The sequence below is a fragment of the Equus asinus genome, chromosome 15 (genome assembly GCF_041296235.1).
Source record: "Equus asinus isolate D_3611 breed Donkey chromosome 15, EquAss-T2T_v2, whole genome shotgun sequence".
Classification (NCBI taxonomy): domain Eukaryota; kingdom Metazoa; phylum Chordata; class Mammalia; order Perissodactyla; family Equidae; genus Equus; species Equus asinus.
Window position 1 is genome coordinate 45,893,287 of NC_091804.1, and position 24,365 is coordinate 45,917,651.

Here is a 24,365-nt window from a genome sequence, read left to right on the forward strand (position 1 = left end):
GCCCTCAAGAGAAGGAATTTAGATCGCTGCAGCAAGCTAATCCTCTAAAATTAAATCTTTTCTGTGCTGTGACGGCCCGAAGACTCTGAATGATTTAAAAAAACAAGGTATCCGTTCATTGTGGCTTCTTTTTGAAGTTAGCCAAATTTAATGAAGAATCACAAAGTAAATCAGACAAGCCTCACAATCCATTATCGTTACTAGTAACAAAATTAATTGAACATCTACATCATGCAGGACATTGGGTTATAAAAAAGATGACTTGTGTCCCTGCCCAAAGTGACTTATAGCCTAAATGGAACAGTTATCACATTCACATCATTTAACCACAAATGCCCAAGGAAGACAACAAAGAACCACCCAAACCCACATCCAGGCTCCTATGATCAGGCTAAGAATATTTGTGAAGTCAACCTGTGTGGTGGAATCAAAAGAACGAGAATCAGAAGGAGCAGAGTTTGACCGCCAGTTCTATCATTTCTGAGCTGTGCACACTGGATAAGTTATTTAACCTCTGATTCTCAGTTTTATCATTTGTAAAATAGGAATAATCCCACCTAACTCACAGAGTAGCAGCTCTTAATGAAAAAATGAATGAGAAAATCTTTTTTTTTTAGATTGGCGCCTGAGCTAACAACTGTTGCCAGTCTTTTTTCTTCTTCTTCTTCTTCTTCTTCTTTTCTCCAAAGCTCCCCAGTACATAGTTGTATATTCTAGCTGTGCCTCTGGTTGTGCTGTGTGGGACACCACCTCAGCATGGCCTGATGAGTAGTGCCATGTCCGCGCCCAGGATCCGAACCAGTGAAACCCTGGGCCGCCGAAGCAGAGCACGCTAACTTAACCACTTGGCTACGGGGCTGGTCCTGAATGAGAAAATCTTATAGGAAAGCTTAGTAATAATGTTGATGACTAAAATAATACTAATAATAAAATCATTGACTATAATACTCATTATGCCAGGTGCCGGGCTAAAATGCTTCATGTGTACTATCTCATCTAATCCTCAAATCAGTCCTACAAAGCATTTCCTATTCTTACGACATTTTCCAGACGAAGAAATTGAAGAGAGTGACTGAGTGATCTGCTCAAGTTGACAGAGCTAATGACAGAAGTGGGTCACAGGACCTCACGGTTCTTGCTGTCAATCATGGCCTGATAACGCCTCCCAAAAGCCACCACAGTAAGGTGTCATGAGACCCAGGGCAGCATAAATTGTGGCGGGGACAGGCCCTCCTATTATGGCTATTAGATAATTACATTGTAAAGTTGTAAGGCCCGGCAACCCGTGGCCCTGACCCCTGCTCAAACAGGAAGCCCCAGGAGGCTCCCCGAGTTGCCCTACCCAAGGTGTGGGTATGTTCAGAGCCGTAATGGCGGTTTCCTTCCTTACTGGGGCAAGTCTTCAGTAGTCTGCTAAAGAGTATTTAAGGCCTTTATTACAAGTCTCAAACACCCAATATGTGTTGAAACAGGGCCAAAGTAAAACCATAATTATTTTTGCCTATATAATCTCTTCATTCCTTTTTGTACATATGTACAAAAAAGACTGAAGGAAGCCAGCCCCCAGGAAAGGGGTCCAAATGCCTTGCAGCCACCAAGCTTTGAGCAGCCCAACCTAGCCAAGTGGAAATGGCACTTGGAGAAGAACTGAGGCCCTGGCCAACCATGCGGGCAGATCTCCTGGCCCACAGCCATGTCAGGGAAGCCTTTTGGACCTTCTCACCTCCCCAGAGTTCAACTGAGAACACATGAAGCTTCTGCACCACCCAGTTAACCTACAGAATGGTTAGAAATAATATAATGCTGTTGGTTTAAGCCACTACGTTTTGGGATGGTTTGTTAGGTAACTGAAACAGCCAGAAATCAGCTTTTCCAGCCAGGCCAAATATTAAATCTATGAACAAGAGATTAATTAGCAGCTCACTGTTGTTTATCAATAGAAATGCTACATTCCTTCCATTCAAGGATGTCCACTGGCTGAAACATTCAGCTCTGTAAATCCAGGGGCCTCCACTGTTCCTGGCTCAACAGTGTTAAATAAATATGAATAATGATCACATTAATAACAACAATAACAGCAGCTAATATTTACCAAGTGTTTCTTACGTACAAGGCTTCAAGCTAAACCTTTTATTCACTTAACCTCCACAAAAGCCTTTTGCAGTGGACCACTATTACGCCCTTTTTACAGATGAGGCCACTGAGGCTCAGAGCGGTACAGTGACGTGGCCAGGATCACACAGCCAGCAAAGAGTGGCACAGAACTTCACTCTGGCCATCTGACTCCAGAACCTGTGCTCCTAACCATCGGCTTTATTTCCCCTTCAAGTGTCATTCTAATTTAATAAGGTTGCTCCCTCTAAACGAGAGAACACGTGTAAAGGGTTTAAAACTGTGCCTGACCTATGGTAAGTTTTCAAAATACACCAACTCTTGTTATTAGCAAACTTGCAGATGGGAAGGGAAGAGCATAGCCAGCCCTGATTAATGTTAGCTATTTGGATGATCTGTAACGGGCCTCCTTCACCAGCAAGCATCCGGGGTTTGGTAATTTTCTATTTGCAAGCCCTCTCTCCCCCTGGACGGGGAGCTCCCTGAGCTGCCCCTGTTTCTGGTTCATCTTTGTAGGTCTAGGGTTCTGCACGTGACCTGGCACGGAACAAGGAGGTGCTCAAGAAACTGTTGAATGAATAGAAAGGAAACGCTTCATTCACCACAAATGCGAACTTGCATTTGCAGGGGGACACCTCCCCCGGCCATCAGTCCTTCAAGTGATTCCAAAGGAAAGGAGAGGGCAGGAAGCGACAAGTGAAGGAGACCCCGCAGAGAAGCGCGGGCGCCAGTGGGCTCCTTGGGATGAGGCCAGGACACCTGCGAAGTCAGTGCAACACTTTGGCCGGCCACAAGGAGGGCCGGACCTCCCACATTCCCCAGCACATTGCAAAGCCGGGGGGGGGGGGGGGGCGGGGGGGAGGGAGTGGAGACCCCGGGTGGAAGCCCTCCCAGGCGGCCGCGCCCCGCCCGCCGGCATCGCTGGGACCTGGGACTCGCCCACCGCACCCGGGAAGGAGGAGGAAAGTGACAGGAAGTCAGAAGTTTCCCCACAGCAGAAGTCTTCCCCTCCCGTCCTCGGCCGCCCCGCCCCGCGAGGAGGGACCGCCACAAGTGGATAAGGCAGTTGGGGTCCCGCTCTCCAGGTCCCCACACGCAGGGCCCCGCCTGAAGCTCCCCCCTCGCGTGCCATGCACCCGGAATTCTGTGGGAGGCTCCCAGGGAGGGGCGGGGCCGCCCCAACTGTTACTTACAATCGTCTAAGTCATCCTGCAAGTCCACAAAGTACAGGGGGATCTCTGAAAACCAAGAGACATACAAGGAGTTACGAGGGGCCCGCCTCGGGCGGGCTCAGGGGCCGGCGGGAGGCCCCCGGCCTCGAGGGGCGGTCCCGGCCGGGGCAAGGGGAGCCTCGGAGCCCAGCCCCACTCACCCGCCATCTTGGGATGGGCCTGGAGGCGGGGCCGGCGAGCGGGGGGCGGGGCCTCTGCCAATGGCCCCGCCCCCCGCGCGTCCCCGAGCGCCTCGCGGCGCCAGCCGGGCCCCGCCCTCGCGGCGAAGGTGGCTGCCGAGGTGGGCGGGGAGGTCAGGTGACCGGCCAGCGTCCCAAGATGGCGGCGGCGGCGGCGCCCGCGAGGCCGCAGCCCTGTCCCGGCTGCTGAGGGGGCTCCCGCGCGGCTGGCGGCGGACGGGCCGGGCCGAGGGCCGGCGAACGGGCAGCCGCTGTCTCTGCGCGCCCCGCGGCCGGGGCTGGGCCGTGCGGCGGCGGCGCCGGGGGATGCTCGTGCTGGGCCCGGCCTCTCCCTCCTCAACTTAGGGCGGCGGCGGGTCCGCGCCCCTGGCTCCCGGGCCATGGCTCTGAGGGAACTCAAAGTGTGTCTGTTGGGGGTGAGTGGCGGCGGGCCGGCGGGGAGGGCCGCGGGGACCGGGTGGGCCGGGGACCCGGGCGTGCCCACGTCCCCTCCACCCCTTCCCCCAGCCTCCGTGCGGGACGACCTCCCTCCATCCCCGGGCCGTCCTGCCCACCTTGCCGCACCCTCCTGAAGGTCCTGCTGGCAGGAGGCATCCTCCCCCGTACCCCTCCCTGGAGCCCAAGGACTCTTCCCGCCCCTCAAAGGGTGAAGAGGCCTCCCCGCCCCTCCATTGCATCTGGGTTAAGAGCAGCTCTTAGTTTCCTCCCAAGGTGCTAGTTAGGAGTTAGCCAAGTCTCCCAAAGTGAAACCGGTGACAGGTCTTAGGTTTTAGAAGCAGCAGTGGCCGCCCTTCCCGTCTGCTTGGCGTTTTTGAACTTGTGGGATACCCCTGACACTTCCTGCAGAGTTACTTTCGGGCGTGGGGCGGGGGCTCGTGCAAATCGGGAAGCTCCAAAGACTAGTTTGAACCTCCAGCTTCCTGTCGTGTCAGGGCCGCTTTCCCATTTAGTGCAGGCTTTCTGAAGTTGATGCCCTCGTGCCTGAGTTGCTGCCTTAAAGACTGAAAAGGCTTCCAAGAACTAGTCTTCCCCCTTCCCAAGTGGGGGGGGGGGGGTGGCTGGGATTGCTCAGGGATTACTAAAAGTGATTGAAGAGTTCATAGTTTACTTATACATGTGAAGAAGCAAGTGAGTTTGTCACTTTTCACACTAAGTGGAAACTTGGGTCTTTCAAAAGGCCCTAAGATCTCTTAAAAACTGCAAAAAACCCCTCTCCCACAATACATTTTGAGTTCTTCTAGTTACTCCCACTGAATTTTTATGAAAACCTTCATGTCCCGTAACTTCTAAAATTTGCCTAGTATCTAGAGTGATTTTTTTCTAAAATCCTGAATTTATGGCACGAAGTAGTTTTCCGTGTCTGCAAGCAGGTAAGCTTTTGCTAATTCGCCCCTGTCATTCTCTTTCAGGATACAGGTGTAGGTAAATCGAGCATCGTATGGCGCTTCGTGGAAGACAGTTTCGATCCCAACATCAACCCGACAATAGGGTAAGAGATTAAGTTTATTGAATATGCATCTGTAGGTGTGTTGAGAGTCCTTCCAAGTAAAAAATGTGTTGCAGGGGTAGGCATCTCCATTTTACACTGTAGTGAATTCAGAGACAATGGTTTCCATCATCTCTGGAAAGACCTGAAAGAATACAGCAAGGATTGGTGTGTTTTAGAAGAATTATCTTTTGACTTGTGAGGAGTGAAAACTTCAAAATGAAAGTGTGAATTAAAGCTTTACTTATTAGAATATACATAGAACCTTCTATCTATAAATGTCAACAGCAGTTATGCCTTAAAATAAGGCAGGAGAAAAACAGGTCTTGATACTGTTTATTCAGGCATGTCAACTAAAAGGTATTTAGATGGTTTTAGTTCTTCCTGAAAAGTAGAAGGGTGAGATCCAAACCCTTCTCACACGTTACTGCACTAGTAGTAATAATGAATTAATAAATTAATGTTGAGATGTAAGATGTTTTCAGTGTCTAGTTCATTGGATAAGTGAAATTGGCTTGCTATAGGTTTTCGGCTCTGTAAGAAAACTTTTTTCAGTGTTTAAATATCATAATATTAATGCTTTCTTTGAGAAGCTGTGTTTTATAGGTTTCAATACTTTGTTAGGTTTGTAGAACTACTAACTGCTTGCTGTTTTTATTGCAAACCTCCAATCAAATAGTTTCTTTGACTTAAGGAAAAATTCTACTCTGCCTAATAGAGAAATATTTTCCAGTATACACATACACGTTTGAAGGCATGGAGATGAAACCACCACTAACTTTCTGAAATTAAAATGCCTTTCAGTATCCTTCAAGAAAGAACTAGGTATGTCCACATGTTTAAAGCGTGAGCTCATCCTCCTCGGGGCCTGCCTGTCTCTACCCGCTTGGGAAAGTGAAGTGGCAGGAAGTGATAGCAAGTGGTGCTGGTGACTCAGTGAGTGACACACTTCACACCCAGCCAGAGCTGAAAACACAGCTCTGAAATACCCAAAAGCCACCTTGGATAGAAGTGCTCTATCAGATAAGGAGAGAGAAGAATAAAGGGTGTAGCTCCGGCAGTCGTGGCGGGGCCTGCAGCCCTGTCCAGGCGTCCACTGGTGGCCACCTCTCCCAGTCTGACAGCTGCTGGGTTAATCCCTCTCTCTTCACCGGGTGGTCTTGGCTCACATTCCACAGGAAATAGGAATGCAAGACTCTTGCCTGCCTTCCTTCCCCCTTGCCCCGTTTCTTTTTCCTCAACTTCAGCAGGTGTCTTCCTCCTTCATGACCAACTACCTACACATCTGAGCTCTGGAGCCCCCCCTCTTCACCAGTTCTCCCCTTTCTTTCCCAGCCCTGCCTTCATATCATAGCCTGCAAACGTGGTCCTAATCTATCTGCTCCACTAAGACAGTACCATTCCCCAAGCCTGCTACACAACTTGTGGAGCTCTCAAAAGAGAAGTTACTACTTTCTTAACTGCTGCTCCCTCCTCAACCCACATCATCACAATTCCCCTCCCACCATGCCACTAAAACCACCTTCCCTGGGTACTGGTGGTACCATCTATTTGCCAAAACCGATGGCATTTTTTTTTTCTTTATTCATTCATTGAGTCCCCACTATATTCCCGATGCTAGACTGGGTGCTGGTGATTTAGACCAGGGGTCAGCAAACTATGGCCCTTTGGCCCACCTCTTGTTTTTGTAAATAAAGCTTTATTGAAATGCAGTCACACCTATTTGTTTACATATTGTCTTCACTGCTTTCAGGCTACAATGACAGAGTTGAACAGTTGTGACTAAGACCCTGTGGCCCGTAAAACCAAAAATATTTAGTCTTTGGCCCTTTTCAGAGAAGGTTTGCCAACCCCTAATCCAGATAAACACCGTCCCTCAGGGATCTTACCTCCAAGGAGGAGGAGAGACATTCTGTAACTAATGTACGGGAAATTATTTATTTGACCATTTTCGGTACTACGAAGGAGAAATGCTGTGAAAGCATGTAACAGGGGCCTGACCTAGGCCTAAGGGAATGAGTCATTACTAAGGGAAACAGTGAAACTCTAAAGCACTTGGAAGCCCTGGCATTTAAATATTGAAAGATGAGTGGGTTATAAGTCAATAAAAAGTTGAAGGAGAAACGTTTTTGAAGAGAGGAATCTAACTGATTGGTGGTGTTGAGGGTGGTGAGTAGCTTGGGGGACAGCAGGAACTGTGCACTGGGGGCACAGAGCATGTTGGAGGGGTGCCCAGGAGGCTGGTGAGGCAGCAGGAACTGGGCACTGGAGGTCAGGAGCAGCTCCCACGTCACTTACCACAGACGTCTTGGAATGAGCTCTGTGTTCCCTAGTTCTCTTCCTCCGGCTGTGATCGTGCTCCCTCAGTGTTCTCTCCTTCTCCTACTGATTTTGTACGTGTTGGTCTTCCCCAAGCTGTGTCCTGCTCTGTATGTTTCCCAGTGGTGTTCTCACCCCATCCTGCACCTAAGTTTCACCTATGTGACAGAACCTCCAAGTCAGCTTCTCTGGCCTTTCTCCTTAGGGCCAGGCCCATATTTCCAACCCATGATTTAGACCTCATCCCCTGCAGAACTCGGTTAATATCCCTCCTCTGATCCTAAATCCCTTACTCCTCCCATATTTGTGGTCTTCCCTAATGGCCCAAATGTGTCATATGAGGAGGAAGAGCATGGGCCCTGAGGAACCATCTTGCGTGGTCTTAACAGGGCCTCCACCATTTGCCAACTGGGAGAACTTCCAGGCAGTTGACTGAGCCTCTCTGTTGGGGGTCGCCTGCCTCCTGGGGTTGTTGGGAGAATATGATGACACACAGGACACGCACAGAAAGTGTGCCGTGAGTGTTGGTTGGTAGTAGTATGTGATCACATGCCATTTGTCATCACACCCCTCTCCACCCTCCTGTCCCACTCCCTTGAACTCCTCATTCATGTCAGTTCTGCCCAGTCACTGCCGCCGGGGCCCTCCTCCCCATCCCACAGCTCGAAGCCCTCATCCTGCCTTCCCTAGACTGTTGTGTGAGTTTCACAGCTGACTGCCCTACCTTCTCCTCTCCCACTTTCAGCCAATTCTCATTGCTGTTGTCTGAGCTTCTTTAAAAACAAGTCTGATTACCTTGCTCGAGACCATGACAGAGGAGACCTTTCCCAGTCTGGACCCAGCCTTGTGTCTCATCTGCTTACTCCATACTGGCCTTGCTCACTTCTCCCCACTACACACATACACCAAGTAACACCCTTTCCACACCTGCGTGCTTTGCACATGCTGTTCCCTCTGCGGGACCCTTTCTCTTTCTTGTCCCCTTGGTAAGTTCCTGTTTATCTGTCAAGACTAAAGTAGAGGGGCCGGCCCCATGGCCGAGTGGTTAAGTTCACGCACTCTGCTTCAGCAGCGCAGGGTTTTGCTGGTTTGGGTGCTGGGCATGGACATGGCACCGCTCATTAGGCCACGTTGAGGCATCGTCCCACATGCCACAACTAGAAGGACCCACAACTAAGATATACAACTATGTTCTGAGGGGATTTCGGAAGAAAAAGCAAGGGGAAAAAAAGAAGATTGGCAACAGTTGTTAGCTCAGGTGCCAATCTTTAAAAAAAAAAAAAAGACTCAAGTACACTGTTAGCCCTTCTAAAAGTTGCACACTCCGGTGCTGGCAGGGACCAGGCAAGGATGTAAATAAAGGAAATGGCCCAGGTGGAAGAACTTGAGGCTCTCAGATGCGAACTGCCTCAATTTCCTGCCTTCCCTGCACCATACTCCCCTTATCTTCTTATCTCCATGAGCACTTTCCTTCAGTTTCCTCTGGATCCTCATCCCTTAATCCTCCCTTTGTATGTACAGTTCCTGCAAGACCCCTCCGATGTCGTTTTGTCTGCTCTTGCCTGATGACCTTACTCATGTCATGGCTTCAGGTTGCATCTATAACAGGAATTTTCAAAGCTGAGGCTCTTTTCAGACTTATATGTGCCTCTGACCCTTCTCCCTGCAATACACATACACTGGGGAAGACATAGCCCCCTTTAAAATCACCACTGTAGTGAGCTGCAGTCACCAGTGGGAGCATATTGTGTTCCTCAGGTGTGCTGGGATGGGAAACTGGTTGAGTATCACTGATTGCGTGTGACTAAGTCCCACACCACTAACCCTAAATTCTCTCTTAAGCTCCAGACCTGTACATTCTGTTGACCCTGGTGCCGGTGCCCACACGTGGCCCACAGACACCTGGGGACTCTACATATTCCGGACTGAGTGTCAACTCCCCACTGGAGGCTTGGGCCTCTGCTCCCCTTTCCATGGACTCTGTGGTAGAGACAAGGACCAACGTGTCCTCACTTACTCAAGCCAGCAACCTTGGCATCCTTCCCAAATCCCCCTTCTCATCCCCCTCCCCTCCCTGAAGCCAGCGTGAGTCACTAGCTCCTGTCCAGGCCACCTCCTAAATATCCCTCCATCTCTGTTGCTGTTCTTGACTTCTAGAACTTCATCTTCCCTCATGGTGGTCCAGACTTGGACTCTGTCCTTTGCCAGCTAGTTAACCCTGAATCTGTTTCCTCATCAGCAAAATAAGGGTAATGATGATACCAACTTCATGTTGTTAGGAGACTTCCATGAGATACTGCATTTAAAACGCTAGGCTAAGTGCCAGGGACACTGGGCTTCAACATGGTAGCTATTGATCTTTTAAAAATGTTTTAAAATTATTTTATCAAAATAATGTGTATGTGGTTTTTCTGTAACAACAGGGCTTGCGGTTAAGTACAACAGTCCCCTGGGTCACCCTCACGCGTTCCCTGGCGGCAGCCGCAATTATGATGAGATTTCGCTGTTTTTTCTAATCTTTCTCCAGACTTTTTCATAACATGCATAGACTGATAATACTCGATCCTTCCTCTCCCCTTCCCTCCCCCCACTTCCAATTTTAGGCATTATCTACTGACTGTTTTTTTGAAAGATGAGAATTTAACCATCCTTCTCCTCCTACCTCCCTCTGCACGTTTGCTCTCCCTCCATCTTTCCATTAAAGCTGTATCATTGAGAGTCAATATAGTATATAGAATGCAGGCTTTCAAGCCAGGCTGGCTGCCTTCACATCTCAGTTCTAGCACTTAGTTGCTCTGTGACCTTAAGCAAATTATTTAACCTCTTCGTGACTAAATTTGCACATTTGGCTTATTAGTCACATCTAATTTTAAATTTTGAAAACAGAGTTAAAACATAAAAATTACTTAGAATGGTACTTGGCATATGGTAAGCATTTGTTATTTCTTAGCAATTGTAATTTTTTAATAAACTTTTAACACTGGGTGTTTTTGACTTTATATAAATGGAATTAGACAGTATATATTCTTTTGTCTCTGCTTCTTTTGTTCAAACATTGTGAGATTCATCCGTGTTGTTTCGTGTAATAATGGTTTTCATCACTGTATAGTAAGTATCTGGTTGGATGAATATACCACAGTTTATCCATTCTACTGTTAGACATTGTGGTCGTTTCTAGTTTGGTGCTATAACAAGTAATTATGCCATGAACATTCTTGTACATGTCTTTTGTGCCCATATCTATGAAATTTCTTTGGGATGTAATATATATGTATATAGCTGGCAGTGGAATTCCTGGGTCAGAGGAAATATGTATCTTCAACTCTAGTAGATATCTTACAAAATATTGTACCAAATTACGTCCCACCAGCAGTGTATGGGAGTTCGAGTTGCTTCGTATCCTCTACTACATTTGGTATTATCAATCTTTAATTTTAGCTTTGGAGGGTGTACAGTAGTACCTCATTCTGGTTTTAAATTCTATTTATTTAGATGACTAAAGCTGTTGAACACTTTTTCATATGTTTATTGGCCATTTGGTTATCAGCTTTTGTAAAGTGCCTATTTAAGAATCTTGTTTGGGGCTGGCCCAGTGGCGAAGCTGTTAGGTGCGTATGTTCCACTTCGGCGGCCCGGGGTTCACCAGTTCAGATCCCAGGTGTGGACGTAGCACTGCTTGGCAAGCCATGCTGTGGTAGGTGTCCCACATATAAAGTAGAGGAAGACGAGCATGGATGTTAGCTTAGGGCCAGTCTTCCTCAGCAAGAAGAGGAGGATTGGCAGCAGATGTTAGCTCAGGGCTAATCTTCCTCAAAAAAAAAAAAAGAATCTTGTTCATTTTTCTCTTAGACTGACAGTTATATTCTTATTGATTTGAAGGCGATATGTAAGAATTCTGGATACTGGTCATTTGTTGGTTCTGAGTGTTGCAGGTACTTTCACTCTGTGACTGACCTTTTCACTCTCTTGACAGGATCTTTTCATGAACAGTTGTTACTTTTAATATAGTCCATTAAATCAATCTTTTCCTTTATGGTTAGTACTTTTTATGTCCTGATTAAGAAACTAGTTCACCAAAGTCATAAAAATATTCTGTTATCTTACAGAAATTTTGTTTAAATTTTCAGATTTAGATCTAAAATTTACCTGGAATTGATTTCTAGATGACATGTTAAGCAGAGATTAAGTTGTGGGGTTTTTTGGCTTTTGTTCTTGTTTTTGTGTTAATTCCAACAGGCAAGTCCAGTAGTCTTGGTCTCTCTCTTTTTCTTTAAGACCCATAACCCACTCCCCTGAACTGAGCACATACAGTGATGGCATTGTCATAAATTAAGCATCCATATTTATAGGACTTATGGATTTTCTCTTATATTCCACTGGTCTGTGTTTTTAATTGACTTTACTGAAGTATAATTTACATGCAATAAAGCATTTTATTTTTAGTGAATGTTTTGATAAATTCTGACAAATTTATACATCTATGAGAGCCCCACCACGATCAAGATACAGAACACTTCCATCACTCCAGTTGGTTCCTTTTTGCCCCATTCTATTTTCAGCTCCACCTCTACCACCAGCTCCAGGCAACCGCTGACAAGCTTTCTGTCACTGTAGATTATATTTGTCTTTTCTAGAGTTTCATGTAAATGCACCTGCTATTTATGTACTTTTGTGTGTCTGAATAATGTTTTTTGAGATTCATCTGTATTATTGCATGTTCTGGTAGTTCATGCCTTTTTGTTACTGAGTAGTATTCCGTTGTATGGGATATCCCACACTTTGTTTATTCATTCACCAGTCAATGAACATTTGAGGGTTTTTTTTTTTCCCCAAGTTTTGCTATTACAGATAAAGCTGCTGTAAACATTTATGTGCACATCTTTGTGTGAACGTGTATCTTCTTTTGGGTATATATCTAGAAGTGCAGTTGCTCAGTCATCTGCTAAGTACATGCTTAATTTTATAAGAAACTGTCAAACTATTTTCCAAAATGATTGTACCGTTTTACGTTCCCTCCAGCAACGTAGGAAAGTTGCCATTGCTTCACATCCTTCCCAGTGCTTTGTGTTGTCACTCTTTTTAATTTTAGCTGTTCTACTGCGAGCAGAGTGGTATCTCACTAGTTTTAGTTTGTATTTCCCTAATGACTAATGATGTTGCGAATCTTTTCATTTGCTTATTTGTGTCTGTTCAAATCTTTTACCCATGTTTAATTGAGTTGTTTGTCTTATTTCTCCCAGTCTATAGCTTTTCATTTTCTTACATTATCTTTTGAAGATCAAAGATGTTTAATTTTGATCAAGTCCAATTTATCAATTATTTTTATGTTTTGTGCTTTCTGTGTCCTATACATCCAAGGTCACAAAGATTTTCACCTTTGTTTTCTTCTAGAATTTTTATAGCTTTATGTTTTAATTTTTGGTTTATGATCTATTTCTACTGGTTTTTGTTTACTGTATCGGGTAAGAGTCTAAGATCATTTTTTCCCCATTTGTTTTATCCAGTCATTCTAGCAACATTTATTAATGTTAAATTCTGCATTTATTTAAATTACCTTAGTACCTTTGTCAGAAATAGACTGATATATATGTGTGGGTTTATTTCTGTTCCATTGATCTATTTTGTCTATCCTTGTGCCTGTACGATACACAGTCTTGATTGCTTTATATGTATAGAAATTCTTGAAATCAGGTAGTATAAGTCATCCCACTGTATTCTTATTTTTCAAATGTTTGGCTCCTCTAGGTTCTTTGCAATTTGTGTAAATTTTAGAATCACAATGTCGAGTTCCTGGAAAGAACGAGCTGAAATTTTAATTGAGAATATATCAAATCTATTGATTTATTTGGGGTAGAACTTACATCTTAACAATATTGCGTCTTCTTATCCATAAACATGGTATTTCTCCACTAATTTAGGTCTTTGACTTCTATCAACAAAGTTTTTTAGTTGACATTGTGCGGGCTTTGCACATATTTTGTTAAGTTTTCCCCAAAGTATTTCTTGGTTTTTGATGATTTGTCAGTGGAATTTCTTTATTTCAATTTTCAATTGTTTGTTACTAATATATACACATAAACTTGATTTTTATATATTGACCTTGTATCTTGTGACTGCTAAATTCAGTTAGGTCAGGCACCCTTTTTTATAGATTCCTGGGATTATCTCAGCTGCACAAATATGTCATCTGTAATAGACGGTTTTACTTCTTTCTTTCCAATCTGTATGCCTTTTATGTCTTTTGCTTGCCTTATTGTGTGAGCTAGGACCTCCAGTACTTTGTTGAAAAGTGGTAAGAGCAGGCATCTTCACCTTATTCCTGATCTTGGCGGGGGGTGGGGGGGTGGTCATTCAGTCTTTCTACCATTTAAGTTTGATGGCTAGGCTCTTGGATTTTTATCAGTGCCCACTCAGGTTGAGAATGTTCTCATCTATCCCTAAATCAGTGAGAAATTTTTTTTTTTTGTCAAGAATTGTGTTGAATTATGTCACGTGGTTTTTTAATATCTTTAAAACTGTTATTGTGCTTTTTCTTTTTTAATCTTAAAATAGTGAATTACAACTGATATTAAGATATTAAATCAATGTTGCATTCCTAGGATAAATTTTACTTGATTATGCTTTTTTTTAAACTTCATTGAATTCGATTTACTAAAATTTTGGTAAGGATTTTTGCCTCTGTGTTCATGAGGATATTAATCTGAAGTTTCCTGTAATACCTTTCTCTGGTTTTAGTATCAGGGCCTAATAAAATAAGTTGAGAAGTGTTTTCTCCTCTTCTACTTTTTGGGAAGAGTTTATGTGAATTGGTATTATTTCTTCCTTAAAGTTTTGGTATAATTCACAAGTGAAGCCATCTGAACAAGGAATTTTCTTTGTCAGAAAAATCTTAAGTGCAGTTTCGAATTCCTTAATAGATACAGGCCTATTCATTTCTTCCTGAGTGAGCTGTATAGTTTGTCTTTCAAGGAATTTGTTCATTGTATCTGTGTTTTTTAATTTATTGGCATAAAGTTGTTCATAATATCCTTCTATCGTCTTTTTGATGTCTTTAGGATCTTTCCAGCTATGAGTTTATCAATCTTAATGGTCTTCTTCAAAGAATCAGGTTTTGATTTCATTAATATTTATCTATTTTCTATTTCATTGATTTTTACTTTTATTTTCATTTTCCTTCCTGTGCTTATTTTGGCTTAATTTGTTCTTTTTTTAATTTTTTAAAGTGGAAGTTTAGAACGTTGATTTTTAAGGCCTTTTTTTCTTATATGAACATTTAGAACTATAAACTTCCCTTCTAAGTACTGGTTTAAGTGAATCCCGCAGATTTTAATATGTTGTGTTTTCATTTTCACTTAGTTCAGAATATTTCTTATTTCCCTTATGACTTGTTTGACCTGTTGGGTTGTTTAGAAGTATGTTTCCTAACTGCCAATTATTCAAGGATTTTCCAGAAATTTTTTATTATTGATTTCTAGTTTAAATCCATTGTGATCAGAGAACGTACTATTATTTCAAACATTTTACATTTGACATTTGTTTTATAGCCTAGAATATGGTTTTCATGCGTGCTCCATGTATACTAGAAAAGAATGTGCTCTGCTCCTGTTGTGTGGAGTGTTCCGTAAACGTTACATAAGTGGGCATGGTTCATAGCACTGTCCATGTCTTCTGTATCCTTACTGATTTTCTCCCCTCTCATTTGCAGTGAAAGGAGTAGTTGAAATCCAACCCTAATTGAGGATTTATTTATTTCTGTTTTTAGTTTAATCAGTTTTTGTTCATGTATTTTGAAACTCTTGTTTTTGAGTGGTATCTACATGTAGCATTGTTACTTTTCATGATAACTTGACCCCTTCACCATCATGAAGTGTCCCTCGTTCCCCCTGGTAACAGTCCTGATTCTAAATTCTCCTTTGTCTCATGTCACTGCAATCTCTTCAACCCTCTGTTGATTAGTGTTCGCATGTCTTTTTCCATCCATTTACATTTAACCTGTTTATATCTATATATTTAAAGTGGGTTTCTTGTAGACAGCATTATTGGTCCTGCTTCTGTATCTCATCTGACGGTCTCTGCCTTTTAGTTGGAGTGTTTAGACCTGTGCTGCCCAGTAGAGTTGCCAGTAGCCACGTGTACTGTTTGAATTTAAGTTAAAATTTAAAATTCAGTTCCTCAGTCGTGCTAGATGCCTTTCAGTTCTCATTGTAGAAAGCTCTGTTGTACAGTACTAGTTTAGACCATTTTTATTTTTTGTAACTATCCATATGGTTTGGCATAAATCCACCATCTTGCTATATTTTTCTATTTGCCCCATGTTGATGATTCCGTTTTATCTCCACTGTTGGCTAGTTAGCTCTACCTCTTTGTCTTATTATTTTAGTGGTTGCACTAGGATTTACAATATACTTTATCAATCTGCTTTCAAATAATATACAATTTCACGTATGGCATAGGAACCTTACAAGAGTATACTTTTGTTTCCCCTCTCTAGTTCTTTGTGCTGTTATTGTCATATGTTTCACTTCCGCATCTTATAAAATCCACACTGCACTTTTTTTTTTTTGTCATAGTCGGTGATCTTTTAAAAAGATTATTAGTCTTTTTTTCTGGGTCATTGTGCCAATATCACAGTTTCTTAATTTATGTATCTTTGTAAGTCTTAATGTCCAGTGATGTGAGTCCTCTATGTTATTCTTAAAAATCATCGTGTCTGCAGGCTTAATATCCATAATATATAAACAACTCTCGCAACTCAACAACAAAACATCAAACAACCCAATCAAAAAATGGGCTGGAGACATGAACAGACATTTCTCCAAAGAAGATATACTGATGGCCAATAGGCACATGAAAAGATGCTCATCATTGCTGATCATCAGGGAAATGCAAATCAAAACTACACTAAGATATCACCTTATACCCATTAGAATGACAAAAATATCTAAAACTAATAGCAACAAATGTTGGAGAAGTTGCGGAGAAAAAGGAACCCTGGTGGGAATGCAAACTGGTGCAGCCACTATGGAAAACAGTATGGAGATTCCTCAAAAAATTAAAAATAGAACTACCATACGATCCAGCCATCCCACTACTGGGTATCTATCCAAAGAGCTTGAAGTCGGCAATCCCAAAAGTCCTATGCACCCCAATGTTTATTGCAGCACTGTTTGCAACAGCCAAGACGTGGAAGCAACCTAAGTGCCCATCAACAGACGAATGGATAAAGAAGATGTGGTACATATATACAACGGAATACTACTCAGCTGCAAAACAGAACAAAATCATTCCATTTGCAATAACATGGATGGACCTTGAGAGAATTATGTTAAATGAAATAAGCCAGCGAGAGAAGGATAATCTGTGTATGACTCCACTCATATAAGGAATTTAAAATTATGGACTAAGAACAGTTTAGTGGATACCAGGGGAAAGGTGGGGTGGGGGGTGGGCACAAAGGGTGAAGTGGTGCACCTACAACATGACTGACAAACGTTAATGTACAACTGAAATTTCACAAGATTGTAACCTATCAATAACTCAATAAAAAAAAAATCATCGTGTCTGTTTTCATATACCCTAACACACTAGTTCCCAGTGGGTTTTCAATTGGCGTTCCATTGAATTTATAGATTGGTTTGGGAAGGAATGACATATTTAAGATATTGAATCTTCTAATAGGTGAACATAGATTATTCTTCCATTTATTAGCCTTCTTTGTTTTCTCTCAATATTTTTTTCTACTGCTGTGTGTAGTGGACTTACACATCTTTCATTAGATTTATTCCAAGAGGTTTGATGTTTTAATATAGTTTTGTACTGTTAATGTGCTAAATGGTATTGCTTTGAAATATCTTTATTTTTAATCCTTAAACTTTTTATTTCTTGTTTTATTGAATTGAGTAGATCTCCAGTACAATTATTGAATAGATATGGTGGTACTGGGTATTGTTATCTCACTCACATCTTAGCAGGAAGCTTTCACTATCGTACCGTTGCGTGTATTTGCTGTAGTGTTTTTGTACGTACCCCTTACCACATTACAGTGTCCTTCTTTTCATTATTTGCTGGGAATTTTTTTTTTTTACGTGAATAAGTGTAGGATTCATCAAAAGATTTTTTCCTACATCTGTTGGGTTGATCACATAATTATTCTCTTTTATGCTGTTAATGTGGTAAATTACGTTGTTGAATTTTCATGGAATAAATCCACTTAGACCGTAATATACTATTCTTTTTATATATCACTGGCTTTAGTTTGCTATTTTTTTTTAGGATTTTTGTGTATGTTTATAAGTAAGATTATCATGTAATACTTCATTTTATAATGAACTTGTTGGGTTTGGTGTCGAAGTTTTGCTTCCCTTATAAAACAAGTTGGGAAACTCTGGAAGAGTTTGTATAAAGTTGCTTTTATTTCTTCCTTAAACGATTAATAAAATTCATCAGTGATGCCATCGGGGCTTCAATTTGTCCTTGTGTAAGAGTTTAAGGAGTCAGTTTCTTTTATAGTTGTAAGATTATCCATTTTAAGATTTTTTTATTTCTTCTCATATTGGTTTTGATAGGTTGTGGATTTGTCTGGTTTGTTTTTTAAGAATTTTGACTCTTTCAAATACTTTTCCCAATTTATTGGCATAAAAAGGTTAAGATCCTTTATCGATATCCTTTTTACATTTCTGACATTAATTTTGCCTTCAATCAACTCTATGGTTTGTGTACTTTCTATTTCATTAACTTCTGCTCCTTTCTTTATTGTTTCTGTCCTGTTCAATGTGGCGTTGTTTTTCTAACTTCTTGAGATAGATGATTATATCACTGATTTTCAGTCCTTCTTTTCAGTTGTATTTCTTATATTTAAAACCTTATCCATGGCTTTTGCTGGATCCAACAAGTTTTTATATATCACAATTTCATTATCATTCATTTCAAAATATTTTCCATTTTCTGTTATGATTTCATCTTTGGTCCAAGTGTCATTTAGATGTGTTTCTGAATTTCCAATTATAGGGAAATTTTCTAGTTAACTTTTTGTTGATGATTACTGGCATAATTGTATTGAAATGAGAGAACGTATTTTGTATGATTTAAATCCTTTAAAATCTAGTACAGTTTGCTGTGGCCCAGCATATGTCGATTTGGGTAAACGTTTCATATGTGTTTGGAAAGACTGTATACTTTGCAACTATTAGGTGCCCTGTTCTATGAATGAAATTAGGTCAAGTTTAATAATCATATTGTTCATCTCTCTTGTTATTAATGGTTTTTTGTCCACCTGAATCCATCAGTTACTGAGAGAAATGGGTTAAAATCTCCCACTATGGTTGTATATTTGTCTGTTTATCCTTTTTGTTGTCAGTTTTGCTGTATCTGTTTTGCAGCTACATTAAGTACCTACAAATTTAGGATTTTATTTCTTACTGATAATACAAACCTTCTGACATTCTGAAATGTACTCTTTAGCTCTGGGAATGCATTTTGCCTTGAAGTCTAATTTGCCTGTTATCAGTATAACAACATTATTTCCTTTGGTCGATATTTGCTTGGTGCATCTTTGTCTCATCTTTTTGCTTTTAACCTTTGTGTATCTTTATATTTAAGGTGAGTCTCTTGTAAGAAGATTGATTTGATTTTGATAAAGTAAACTCCATGTAACCACCACCCTAATAAAGTTCAATCCTGAGATTTCCGTTACCTCAGAAAGTTCCTTCCGTGAGCCACACTCCCCCGAGCTGTGGGTTAATGTGTCTATTCTTGAATTTCACATAAATGAAACAACACAGAACATACTCTCTGGTGTCTGATTTCTTCTCCCTCCATAAAACAGTGTTTTGGAGATTCAAGCATTGTGTTGCATGTCCCTTTTTCTTTTCAATTGGTGAGTAATATTTTATGAATGGATCACAATTTGTTTATCCGTTTGTTCTCTTGGTTATGGACATTCAGGTCATTTCCAGTTTTTGCCTGTTATGAATTAGATGCTGTGAATATTCTTTTACAACTCTTTTTGTGGACATAGGTTTTCATTTCCTTTGGGTGAGTAACTAGGAGTAGAATTTCTAGTTCATGGAGTAGGTACGTGTATAATTTAATAAGTTACCAATTGTCCAAAGTGATCGTATCGTTTTACCCTCCCACCGGCAGTGTCTAGAAGTCCAGTTGCTCTGCATCCTCACCAATCTTTGTCTTTTTTACTTTAGTAATTCTAGTGGATATAAAATGATATCTCATTGTGCTTTTAATCTGCATTTCCCAGATGACTAATAATGTTAAGCATCTTTGCAATCACTTATTTGTCATTCATTATCTTTTATGAAGTCATTATTCAAGTCTTTTTTGCCCATTTTTATTTGGAATGTTTGTCTTATTTCTTACAGATGTGTAGAAATTCTTTATATATTGCAAATACAGCTCTTTTGTCAGATATATTTATTGTGAGTATTTTCTTCTTTCCATGGCTTGCCTTTTCATTTTCTTAATGAAGTCTTCCATTGAAAAGGAGTTTTAATTTAATAAAGTCCACGTTACCAGTTTTGTCTTTTCCAGTTCATGCTTTTTTGGTTCTCTGTAAATACTGTGCCTGCTGTAAGGTTTCCGAGATGCTCTTCTATGTTTTCTTCCTGCTTTTAGGTTTACGTTTAGTTCTTTGATCCATCTCCAGTTAGTTTTTCTGTGTTGTGTGAGGTAGAGGTAAAGTTCATTCTTTTCCCATGTGATTATCCAGTTGTCCAGCATCATTTGTTGAAAGACTTTTTTTCCCTGTTGAATAGCCTTGGCATCTTAGTGAAAAATTATTATATTGAGTCTTCTGACCGTGAGCCAGGTATCTCTCTCCATTCACTTGAGTCTCCTTTAATTTCTATCTGCATTGATATGTCGTTTTCAGTGTGGGAGTCTTAAAAGTATTTTTTTCCCCTAAATATTAACGTTTTATAAACTCTTGTAAATGGAATTGTATTTTTTCATTTTATTTTCAATTGTTACCTGCATATAGAAATACCATTGATTTTTTTTGTATACAGTAATGGTTGCTTAATGACAGGATATATTCTGAGAAATGCATCTGGTGAGTCGATTTTGTCATTGTGCAAACATCATAGAGTGCACTTAGACAAATCTAGATGGTATAGCCTACTACCCACCTGGGCTACATGGTACAGATGTTATGGGACCATCGTCATATATGCTGTCCATCCTTGACCGAAACTTCATTATGCAACACATGACTGTATTGACCTTATATACCTTAATCCTGTTAAATTTATTCTAGTAGCTATCCTGTAGATTCTTTTGGATTTTTTACATACTCGATTATGTTGTCTGAGAATAAAAACAACTTGACTTCTTCCTTTCCTTTTAGTTTTTTCCATACCTTACTGCACTGGCTAGGACCTCCAGTACCATACTGAATAAAAGTGGTGACCAATATCCATCCTTGCGTTTTCCCAGTCTTAGTGGAAAAAGATTAAACATTGTACTATTAAGTATGATCTTAGTTGTAGGTTGCCCATTATTAAGATGAGGAAGTTTTCTTCTATTTCTGGTTTGCTGAGAATTTTAATCAAGACTGGGTCTTGAATTTTGTCTTAATACTGTTCTGCATCTAGTTAGATGATAATGTGGTTTTTCTCCTTTTTTCTGCTAATGTGGTGGATAACTGTCTTGGTTATATATTGCCAAGTAAGAAATTATCCCAGTACTTGGCTGCTTGAAACAACAAACATTTATTATCTTACATTTTCTGTGGATCAGGAATCTGAGCAGCTTAGCTGATATGGTTCTGGCTCAGGATCGCTTATGGTATTGCAGTCAAGATGTCAGTCGGGGCTGTAGTCATATGGATGCTTGGCTGGGGGTGAAGGATCTGCTTCCAAGATGGCTCACTCACATAGCTGCGGGCTGGAGGCCTCAGTTCCTCAGATGTTTACCATGTGAGCCTCTCCATAGAACTGCTTGAGTGTCCTCACAACAAGGCAGCTAACTTTGCCCAGGGCAAGTGATCCAAGAGAGCAAGGAGAAATCTGCAATACCTTTTATGACCTGTTTGTGGGAGTCACCTGCCATGGCTTCTGTTCATGAGGGAGTTACTAAACCCATCTCAAACTCTTGAAGGGGAGGGTATTAAAAAACAAAAAAGTGACGTATTTTTAAACCACTACAGTTAGAGCAATTGAATTTCAAAAGTTTAATCATCCTTGCTGTATCTAATCATGAGTAAACATCAGACAAACTTGAATTGAGAAACATTTTACAAAACAACTTATTTTGTAATCTGCAAAAGTCTAAAAGTCAAGGAAAGGCTGAGAAGCTGATCCAGAGTGAAGGAGACTGGAGTCATGACAACTAAATACAGCATGCGATTTTGAACTGAATGTTTTACCAGGAAGGATATTATTATATAGGCAAGTGGCAAAACTCAGATGAGTTCTGAGGAATAGGTGGTAGCAATGTGTTGATGTTAATGTAACAATTTTAATGATCTTATTCTGCTTATATAGGAGAGTATTCTTGCTAATAGGAAATGTCCACTAACTTTCAGAGGTAATGAGGCAGCTTACTCTCAAATGGTTCAGGATAAGTAAATTCTGTACTTGTAGCTTTTCTCTAAATTACAGACTTTCAAGTTTTTTTTAAATGATGGTTGTTTTACTGTCAAGAAAGACATTAAAAGACCATTTCCGTTTTTCCCCTAATGTCATTAAAAGACAGCTAGTTGTTTGATGTCAAACATTATAACATTGTAATGTTGACACCCTCTTCCCCTGACTTTCCCCATATGGGGACTCCTTACTTTGGTGAGCCTTTGATGCCTGACTGTGGGCCACCCCACTCTCCACCACGTACACCTACCTGCTTGGCCCAGCTAATAGTGACTTTGAGATTAAGTAATTATTCAGGGCAAGAGGGGAAAAAAGCAAAAATAATTTTATTTTACATTTCCAATGCTCTTCATTTCTTCCTCTAGAATTGAATTTTTTTAATTTTTATTTTTTATTGCAGTAACGTTGGATTATAACATTATATAAGTTCACATGTTCATCGTAATATATTTTGAATTCTGTGTAGATTGCATCATGTTCACACCCAAAAACTAATTATAACCCATCACCACACGTGTACCTAATCCCCCCTTTTGCCCTTGTCCCTCTCCCCTTCCCCTCTGGTAACGACCAGTCCAGTCTCTGTTGCTATGTGTTTGTTTGACGTTGTTTTTATCTTTTGCTTATGAGTGAGATCGTGTGGTATTTGACTTTCTCCCTCTGACTTATTTCACTTAGCATAATACCTTCAAGGTCCATCCATATTGTCACAGATGGCCGGATTTCATCATTTCTTATGGCTGAGTAGTATTCCATTATGTATATATACCACATCTTCTTTATCCATTCGTCCCTTGATGGGCACCTAGGTTGCTTCCAAGTCTTGTCTATTGTGAATAATCCTGCAGTGAACATAGACATGCATGTATCTTTATGCGTTTGTGTTTTCAAGTTCATCGGATAAATACCCAGCAGTGGAATAGCTGGGTCATACGGTAGATCTATTCTTAATTTTCTGAGGAATCTCCATACTGCTTTCCATAGTGGCTGCACCAGTTTGCACTCCCACCAGGAGTGTGTGAGGGCTCCCTTCTCTCCGCATCTTCTCCAACACTTGTTTCCTCTTTTGTTAATTATAGCCCTTCTGACCGGAGTGAGGTGATGTCTCATTGTAGTTTTGATTTGCATCTGCCTGATAACTAATGATGTTGAACATCTTTTCATGTGCCTGTTGGCCATCTGTATATGTTTTTTGGAGAAATCTCTGTTCATATCTTTTGCCCATTTTTTAATTGGGTTGTTGGTTTTTTTTGTTGTTGAGATGTATGAGTTCTCTGTATATTTTGGATATTAACCCCTTATCTGATATATAGTTTGCAGATATCTTCTCCCAATTGTTAGGTTGTCTTTCGTTTTGTTGATGGTTTCCTTTGCCTTCCATTGCTCTCATTTCTTCCTGTAGAATTGAATTTTCATCTGATGTCATTTCCCTTCACCCCGAAGAAGTTTTTTAACTTTTCATGTATTCAAGGTTCCTGGTGACAGATTCCTTCAATTTTTGTTTATCTGGAAATGTCTGTATTGCATCCTCACTTTTGAAGGCTATTTTTGCTAGATATAGATTTCTGGGTTGATTTTTTTTTGTTTTTCTTTTTTGTACAGTATAATGATTTGATATTTGTACATATTGCAAAATGATTACCACCAGTAAGTTTAGTTAACATCTATCACCACACATAGTTACAAAAATTTCTTTTCTTGTGACGAGGACTTTTAAGATTTACTCTCTTAGCAACTTTCTAATATACAATAGGGTATTATTAACTATAGTCACCATGCTGTACGTGACATGGGCGAAATGGTGGGTGAAGGTGGTCAAAAGGTACAAACTTGCAATTATAAAAAAGTCCTGGGGCTGTCACGTACAGATTTTTTCTTTCTTTCATCATTTTAAATATGTTATTCTGTTATATTCTGGCCTCCATGGTTTCTGCTTAGTGGCTGGTCATCATCCTTAACATTGCTGCCCTGTATGTAAAGTATCTTTTTATTATCTGGCTGCTTTTAAGATCTGCTCTTTATCTTTTGTTTTTAGCAATTTACTGTAATATGCTAGGTACATAATATACAGTAGGTTAAACCATTAGATATTGTCTCACAGGTGACTGAGGGCTGGAGTTTTCTGCCATCTTTTTCTCTCATTCTTAGGATCGCATCATTTCTATTTATCTGTCTTTCAGTTCAGCTGATACTTCTACTGTCTGTTAAGCACATCTACTATACTTTTTCACTTCAGATACTGTCCTTAATTCTAGAATTTTCATTTGATTCTTCTTTATATTTTATATACTTAGATTCCCCGTCTGTTTGCTCAATATGACTTTTTCTTTAAATCCTGATTATGTTTATAGTAGCTACTTTTAAAGTACCTGTCTGCTACTGCCAACATCTGGATCAGCTCAGGATCTGTTGCTATTTACTCTTTTTTCTCCTGACCTTG

At 40.8% G+C, this 24,365-nt stretch overlaps 2 protein-coding genes across 7 annotated transcripts in view; one reads left to right on the plus strand and one right to left on the minus strand.

The window, feature by feature from the left end:
* Nucleotides 1-3,546, minus strand: part of LOC106825186 (serine/threonine-protein phosphatase 4 regulatory subunit 1-like) — a 77,520-nt gene extending 73,974 nt beyond the window's left edge. For 2 of the 6 annotated variants that reach the window (XM_044748076.2, XM_044748073.2), the window contains exons 1-2: nt 3,485-3,546; nt 3,306-3,350 (exon numbers count right to left, since the gene is read on the minus strand). In XM_044748076.2, the coding sequence (XP_044604011.2) occupies nt 3,306-3,350; nt 3,485-3,491 (52 nt within the window). In that variant the 5' untranslated portion in view covers nt 3,492-3,546. Of the gene's footprint in view, nt 1-3,305; nt 3,351-3,484 lie in introns of those variants that run through there. The other 4 variants (XR_011494707.1, XM_044748082.2, XM_070486184.1 and 1 more) reach the window with 3 other exon arrangements.
* A 100-nt stretch (nt 3,547-3,646) lies between these two features.
* RAB22A (RAB22A, member RAS oncogene family) overlaps nt 3,647-24,365 on the plus strand; it is a 53,815-nt gene continuing 33,096 nt past the window's right edge. Inside the window, exons 1-2 of the mRNA XM_044748087.2 lie at nt 3,647-3,939; nt 4,933-5,012. Coding sequence (XP_044604022.1) covers nt 3,904-3,939; nt 4,933-5,012 — 116 coding nt within the window. The 5' untranslated portion in view covers nt 3,647-3,903. The remainder of the gene's footprint in view (nt 3,940-4,932; nt 5,013-24,365) is intronic.